This window comes from Portunus trituberculatus, chromosome 17 (assembly GCF_017591435.1).
Source record: "Portunus trituberculatus isolate SZX2019 chromosome 17, ASM1759143v1, whole genome shotgun sequence".
In the NCBI taxonomy this organism is placed as follows: Eukaryota; Metazoa; Arthropoda; class Malacostraca; order Decapoda; family Portunidae; genus Portunus; species Portunus trituberculatus.
The window spans coordinates 25,504,383-25,512,099 of record NC_059271.1 but is presented as its reverse complement, the minus strand read 5'-3'; the positions used below and the strand labels follow the sequence as shown (position 1 = coordinate 25,512,099).

The 7,717-nt window shown below is 49.5% G+C and overlaps 1 protein-coding gene and 1 non-coding gene across 2 annotated transcripts; one reads left to right on the top strand and one right to left on the bottom strand.

Moving 5' to 3' along the window:
• The first annotated feature begins 282 nt into the window (after positions 1 to 282).
• LOC123504798 (zinc finger protein SNAI2-like) lies at positions 283 to 5,200 on the top strand. The gene is made up of 3 exons (XM_045255630.1): positions 283 to 1,874; positions 2,743 to 2,930; positions 3,423 to 5,200. The coding sequence occupies exons 1-3, from the start codon at positions 1,378 to 1,380 to the stop codon at positions 3,782 to 3,784; spliced, it is 1,047 nt and encodes a 348-aa protein (XP_045111565.1). The 5' UTR covers positions 283 to 1,377; the 3' UTR covers positions 3,785 to 5,200.
• A 2,140-nt stretch (positions 5,201 to 7,340) lies between these two features.
• Positions 7,341 to 7,443, bottom strand: LOC123505258. The gene has a single exon (XR_006675109.1). It is a non-coding gene; the product is annotated as a U6 spliceosomal RNA (small nuclear RNA).
• Between the last annotated feature and the right edge of the window lie 274 nt (positions 7,444 to 7,717).

Below are 7,717 nucleotides of genomic sequence, written 5' to 3'. Positions count from 1 at the left end.
TGTCTTCATATGTTCACGACCATCAAAATGAGGGAGCAGACGGTGGTGGTGAGGGAGGTGAAGGTGGAGGTAGGGCGATGTCGGGGCCTCAGCGGGATGTGGTCCGGGGCGTGCTGTGGCGTGGTGGGGCGTTGTGGGGCGGGGCATGTGGTTCCCTTGCCAAGAATCACCTGGGCCTAGCGGAGGGAGGGAAGGGGAGGGCAACACCTGGCAGATAACGTCACTGCGGAAAATCCCCTCAGTTTCCTTCCCCCTGCCGTTCCGACCTCCCTGTCAGTGCAAAGGGGAGTTAGTCGAGTGTTTCTTCTTCTTCTTCTTCTTCCCCTCATCGTTCTTTTTATCCTACTTCTCTTCACCCGCGCAATAACTCAGGATTTTGCCATCCCTCTCTCGCTGTGCCCCTCGACCATACCTCAACATATGTACCCAACAACAAGTCTTTCAGATGAGCCAAGACGCTGAGACACCGGCATTCCACGCACGCTAGACGGGTGGCGAGTAAAATCCTCAACAGCCCCCATGCAAAGTGGATGACTCAGCCACCCGGATGATCGACAAAGACTGAGTGACCCTGAATCTTTGAGGAAATGGCTCTGGCGGAACTTGGAAAGATTGCCGGGTCACAGTCACTGGTGGGCGTGTGCGGAGGTGGGTTCGCTATTAACTATTTCCACACCATCGCTGCATCGTTTTCTTAAATTGTAGTTTTCACGGCTCCGAGCTGAGATGGCGCCGAGCTTCAGGAGTAGTGCGGGAAGGACAGTGACTTGGATGTGCGAATGGCAGGGCAGTGAGCCTGTAAGTCATCAGTCCTTATCTGCATGAGGGAAATAAGTGAGGAGGAAGGACAAGACTGATGATATACTGGGCTAAGGAAGACGGCGGAATGCGGACTCGTACATCTCATCGAAATGATAAAGGAGATGATGGTGATGAAGGTGATGGTGCGATATAAGTAAAGAGCAAGATTCTGTCACTTGAGGATGTTGCAAGTGTGAAGAAGCCTAAGAAAGATACGGAGCGGTACAAAAAGAAAGAGAGAGAGAGAGAGAGTAGACGGGAGCTTGCCTCAACCCAACATTCTCAAGAAGTTTGTATTAAGGTGAGTGTGGGTGCAGCAACTGGGGCTGAGGGGAGGGAGCGGAGGAGCAGAGGGGGCGCGAAAGCTCAAAATAGGTGTGGGTGAGGCAGCACGTGGCACGGGGCACCCGTGCCAACCACCGGCCGCCGCTACCTCCAGTGCCGCCACCACCGCGCGAGGAACAAGTGGCTCCTACTCGCACGTGAGGCACTTTGGGTTTAGTGCATCGGTGTGCTGTGCTATATGTACCAAGACGCTGAAGAACACCCCTTCACCATCTCGTGTCCGCGGCAGGCATGGGCGAGGCCGGCGTAGTGTACACCAGCGTGGAGGGTCCTGCGGCGCCTTCGTCTCCGCCCCGCGGCGAGACGCCCTGGCCTCCCTCCCCTGCGGGCCCCCACGACTCTCTCACACTCCTCGCTGATATCGCTCTGGTGTGTGCGGACAAGCCATGGCTCGCCGCCCTGCGCCCGGAGGACCTCCCCAACCATTACACCACACCGCCACCACCGCCGCCGCAGCATCTGCCGCCACCTCCCACTACGCCGCTCCCGCCCAACAGGGAGAGCCCCACGCCGGTGCTGGAGCTTGACGCCAACACCACCATCATCACCGCAGTACACGACCATGACCTGCCTCTCAACCTGAGCACCACTCCGCCCCGCACTCCTGAGAACTCTCCTGCTACCCCCACGCCGCCCGCCACGCCTTCGCCTCCTTCAGTGAGGGACGCCCATGTCTGTCCAGAGTGCGGCAGGACGTACTCCACCTCGTCTAACCTCGCCAGACACAGGTAAGCTGAGACCAACATTGCAACATGCTAATTATCACCTACAGAACTCTGAAATACGTATAATATTTAACAATAGTAAAACGGTGGTGGTGGCTGTAGTGGTGAGAGTGACGGTGGTGGCGTCGATGGTAGTGATAGTGGTAGTGATGGTGGCGGTGGTGGTGATGTGATACCTTGACATAATAGACAAAGGTGCGACTCTCAGCCACCGCTCTTCGTCAGCCCCGCTATCACTTCTGCCTTAAGAGTACTAACCATTACCGCGCACCTCGAGGCCCGACAAAGAGACGGCCAGCAGGTGTTACGGGAGGGGGCGTCGTGCCAGAGCCCCTCCACCCCCTATGCCCCATTGACCTGCGTTGGCAGTGTTGTGTCTGGGTGATGCGTGCCCGAAAGATTATAAATGTGAATGTGTTCAAGGTCGATGATACTGGCAGGGGTCGTGCGTATAGGCGGGTGAGAGAGAGAGAGAGAGAGAGAGAGAGAGAGAGAGAGAGAGAGAGAGAGAGAGAGAGAGAGAGAGAGAGAGAGAGAGAGAGAGAGAGAGAGAGAGAGAGAGAGAGAGAGAGAGAGAGAGAGAGAGAGAGAGAGAGAGAGAGAGAGAGAGAGAGAGAGAGAGAGAGAGAGAGAGAGAGAGAGAGAATGTGTGTGTGTGTGTGTGTGTGTGTGTGTGTGTGTGTGTGTGTGTGTGTGTGTGTGTGTGTGTGTGTGTGTGTGTGTGTGTGTGTGTGTGTGTGTGTGTGTAACACACTTAATGAGTCATTTTCCAACAACGAATCTTCTTTGTCTCATTTAAACTAAGAAGTAAATGCAACCATGACCACAACCCAAAGGTACGTGATGCGTGACCACTTCTTGCTGTCCCCAGGCAGACGCATCGTTCCCCGGACGACAAGAGGGCCGCCCGAAAGTGTCCTTACTGCGATAAGGTGTACGTGAGCACGCCCGCCTTCAGCCAACACATGCGGACCCACAACCAAGGCTGCAAGTGTCCGACATGTGGCAAATGTTTCTCGCGCCCTTGGCTGCTACAGGGGCATATCAGGACTCACACAGGTGACCCCTACCTCTAGACGTACCTAATTTTAGCCTCCCTTGTGACAGATAACTCGGAGTTGATATATGCCCTTCACTCACCGGCCCTCCCAATCCCTCCTCGTCTCTCTCGCTCCCTGACGCTCTCCCAGGGTAGCAGTCATACCGCACACCTCCTGTCCCACTTCCCTTGCTTTCTGCCGCCGCCGTCACTCGTCTGTCTCCCGCCCATCACGCAAGCCACCGCGAGGTCCCAGAATGGCACGTCGCGGCCTTGAATTCAGTAGCATCTCTCCGTGGTTACACTTGGCCCACTGCCTATTATGCATTGATACAACAACTCTGCCTTTTCTTCTTCTTTTTCTTCTCCAGTTATTGGTACTATAGTTATTCCTATTGTTACTACTACTGTAATGTAATGATGGTGAAGAATGCAACAACAATAATAGTTGTTAATTTTTTCTTCCTATCACGATCATCATGACCTAATGATCTATTGTTCCATTTGCACAGGAGAGAAGCCGTTCCGGTGCAGCATGTGTGGCAAGGCTTTCGCCGACAAGTCAAACCTTCGGGCACACGTCCAGACACACTCCAGCTTCAAGCCTTACGCTTGCACCCGCTGCGGCAAGTCTTTCGCCTTGAAGTCGTACCTATACAAACACGAGGAGTCGTCGTCTTGCATGAAGCTGCACCGTGCCTTGAGCCGCGGCAGCACGACGCGATCCGCTCCACCTGATGAAGAGGTCGCGAGTCACCAGCAGGGGTCTTCACCGCAGCCACATGGGGATCTGGGCGGCAGGAGTTCTCGGTCACTGCACACAGTCACCATCCTGCGCTCCACGCCACACACCTCCTCCTTGCGTCCCCACTGAGGCTGTTACCGGCACTTGCTTCATTCATCAAGGCGAACTTCTCACTCCTCACCGGCGTAAGGGTGTTCCAGCTGTCAGCTGGCGCGAGGGAAGATATTTCATTATTTTTTGAGTACTTTAGAAAGGCTCCCTCCCGCCGGCGGTTAGACGGAGCCCCTCAGGCAGGTGGAGTAGTAAGGTCCTTGTGGGGTCTGTTGCCTCAGCCACTTTGTATAAACATAACCCGTAGCAGCTGCTTCTAGACAGACTAAGCTGTAGAGGACGACTGTCGCGGCAGTCTTGTAGATAATGTAGTCAGAATGGGTCCAGTAGAGGTAAGGGGTGTGGGGAGGGAGGGGGGTGGGCGTGGGCCGGGATGTGCATTACCAGTGTAAACAAAGTTGGATGGGACATCTAGTCATTAGTGTGCTAAGGGCTCCTCCCTCGAGCTGTAGCCTCTGGTCCAGTCAGGGTCGTGACCTGCTTCTCGATCAAAACAATTCCGTCTCACGAAATCTGTCACTTCTGGCTCAGGTTTCTTGAATCGGGTCACAATTCCCTCGCAGTTTCGGCCACTAATCATGTATATAACGAGTGCCGCCAGACTGCTCGCTGCAGCAGGTCACGGGCGGGCCAGACCAGGTCATGGCACACCTCAGGTCAGGACGTGGTCTGCTTGCATATCAGGTATAGTTGCCAATATTCCTAATCTGTATAGCAGTAACCTGTGGGACCACGGATTTCATTGCTTTTCTACCCTTTATACTACTTTTTATATCATATATATTAGCATTACGTGAGAAATAAGATAACTATATTGTATTATAATGCGTGAGTGTGTCTGGCGTAGCGCCTCATGCCACTGTCGCGGGAAAGTGCAGAAGCATTTTTATAGTCTCTTGTTCCATGGTGCCCTATTAGCGTGGAATTACCCTGATGTCCGTTAGTCAGCTGACGGTAGTTGTGACTCACAGCTTCACACATTCTCTGAACACATAGAGGACACAGACATTTGAACCATGATGCTGATTATGTATCGTTTTCTGTTTCGAAACACCTCGCAGACATTCTCTCTCTCTCTCTCTCTCTCAATATAAGGATTTAGTCAATCATATCAATTTACTCCACCATATTAACTATATTTTCTAATGCATATATTTATAAATTTCTAACGTTATTTGCTTGTCTATACCTTTACTTAACTTCACGAGCACCTCGCTCCAACCAGCATCACCGGCTTCGCAAAGCGCCGCGCCCTGCACATTCACACTCCGTAGGTAGTCTTGTATAGAGATGGGACTCAATACAAGTTCCTCTCTCCTTTGGTAAGAAGCTTTAAATATCTATTATATCATGGTTTTCTAACTCCTAAGGTATTTTATATTTATGTGTGAGTGTGAGTGAACAACATTTACAATAATAAACACAGACCTTGAAGATGTTTTTTGCCTCAGTTCACCCTTTGTTAGTCAGCGGTAATTAGGATGTGGTTCAGCCCTCCTGTAGAAGAGAGAAACATTACGCGTTACTGTAAGTCTTAACTTGTAAAATACGTTCTTATGTCGTGTAGCACTTGGTACGTTTCACAACTAGTTCATTTTTTCGTAGGTATTTCCTGCTAAGTAACCACATGTATGAAGAAAACTGACCAAAACAGACATTATCACAAGAAAATGTATACTCTAACTAAATGATGGATATTCATAAAACATGCAAATAAGGACAAGAGTGGAAATATTTAGTCAGTGAAGTTCGTTAATGTGTCAAAGTTTTACCGATATAACAGCATTACAGAAAAAAAAGCAATTGATAGATATTACCATTATACACTTCAAACCATCAAACACACACACACACACACACACACACACACACACACACACACACACACACACACACACACACACAGACCGCGTAGTACTGGTTAGCACGCTCGGCTCACAACCGAGAGGTCCTGGGTTCGAGTCCAGAGAAGCGGCGAGGCAAATGGGCAAGCCTCTTTAAAGTGTAGTCCCAGTTCACCTAGCAGTAAATAGGTACGGGATGTTACTCGAGGGGTTGTGGCCTCGCTTTCCCGGTGTGTGGAGAGTGTGTTGTGGTCTCAGTCCTACTCGAAGATCGGTCTATGAGCTCTGAGCTCGCTCCGTAATGGGGAAGACTGGCTGGGTGACCATCAAATGACTGTGGTGAATTACACACACACACACACACACACACACACACACACACACACACACACACACACACACACACCGGTGCTCAGTGGTTAGAGCGCTGGCTTCACAAGCCAGAGGACCGGGGTTCGATTACCCGGCCGGGTGGAGATATTTGGGTGTGTCTCCTTTCACGTGTAGCCGCTGTTCACCTAGCAGTGAGTAGGTACGGGATGTAAATCGAGGAGTTGTAACCTTGTTGTCCCGGTGTGTGGTGTGTGCCTGGTCTCAGGCGTATCCGAAGATCGGAAATAATGAGCTCTGAGCTCGTTCCGTAGGGTAACGTGTGGCTGTCTCGTCAGAGACTGCAGCAGATCAAACAGTGAAACACACACACACACTCACTGGGTGAAGCTTCGTAGCAAGGTTGGCTGTTGTGAAATACCTTAGTCTCCCCTTATCACTAAAACCCAACATTTAAAGAAAACCGATGCTTGTTTCACGATACACTACACAAGACACAAAGACACAGCCAGAAAGACACACACAACAGACGCAAAACACACACACACACACACACACACACACACACACACACACACACACACACACACACACACGAAATTATAACAATCGTATGAAGGATAGTTGTATATGATATTGTCAAACTGGGGAGCAATGTAAAAAAAAGGGGAAATTAGTTTGTACTGACTAATACATCATGGGAATAGGAAAGAAAACGAGCAAAAATAACAGTAAGCAAAGAAACAGATCAGAAAGAAAAAAAAAAAGAAGTTGTGCGAGGAGTTGAATATATCTGACCAAATACCTGACTTCAAATCAACACAAAAATTAGAACGAGACTGAAAATTACAAACCAGAACTATAATACACCTCAGGGGGGCTTTTTTGTTTTCTAATCGCACTTTTTTGTTGCCCTTAGTTGGTTTCCCTACTACATGAAATATATAGATAAATAGATAAATGAATAAACATAAGAAAAAAAAAAATCCTTCCACAATTAGCACAACTTCACGAGGAAAACCACACCAATACACGCGCTAATACATACTAACCATGCAGGGACGAGTAGCTGGCAAGGAGTGAGGCTTACCTACTCCTTACTTTCATAAAGCAATCAACACAGATGACCGAACCACCCCAATACCTTAACAACCAACCATACCTAACATTTAAGTCAAATACCTTAACAACCAACCATACCTAACATTTAAGTCACTGTCTATCATTGCAATCGTTTCTTCACCACATACTTGTTTATTTGTATGTTAGTCAATCAATCGATCAATCTTCGGGGACTGATAACTATAGAGAATCTTCTATTAATAATCTCTTTGGTGTCCTAGGCCAAAGTGCATTCTTACTTAAACTCTCTCACCCCCTCTCTCTCTCTCTCTCTCTCTCTCAATGTGGAACACTTCACGATTTTGTGTATCATCTTTCCACAGGAACTATGTTAATCTTCTCTGTATCTTTCCAATTTTAGCATATTTACCGCCGAGGCAAATGCAGCTATCTATGTATCCAGCCGCTGGAGCACGCCCCTTGATTACAGAGACACGACGCGATACTCATCAGTGGCCAAAGTTGAAACTCGTACAGGAAGAGTCATAGAGCTACGAGGAAGGTTGAAACAAAGGCGTGGTGCGGGTGCCTGTTGTCCCCATGGCCCTGTTGCGTATGTGTGAACTGTGGAATGAGGGAAGGCGTGCGTGGTGGTGGTGACTGTGCAATATCAGCAATATCAGTCAGGGAGAGGAGAAAGTGGGTAAGGGATGGG

Bases quoted from the DNA above. Each gene is read 5' to 3' on its own strand.
- LOC123504798 (XM_045255630.1), top strand. From the start codon at position 1,378: ATGGGCGAGGCCGGCGTAGTGTACACCAGCGTGGAGGGTCCTGCGGCG. The intron at 1,875-2,742 runs GTAAGCTGAGAC...TGCTGTCCCCAG, and splicing joins TCTAACCTCGCCAGACACAG to GCAGACGCATCGTTCCCCGG. The intron at 2,931-3,422 runs GTGACCCCTACC...CCATTTGCACAG, and splicing joins GCATATCAGGACTCACACAG to GAGAGAAGCCGTTCCGGTGC.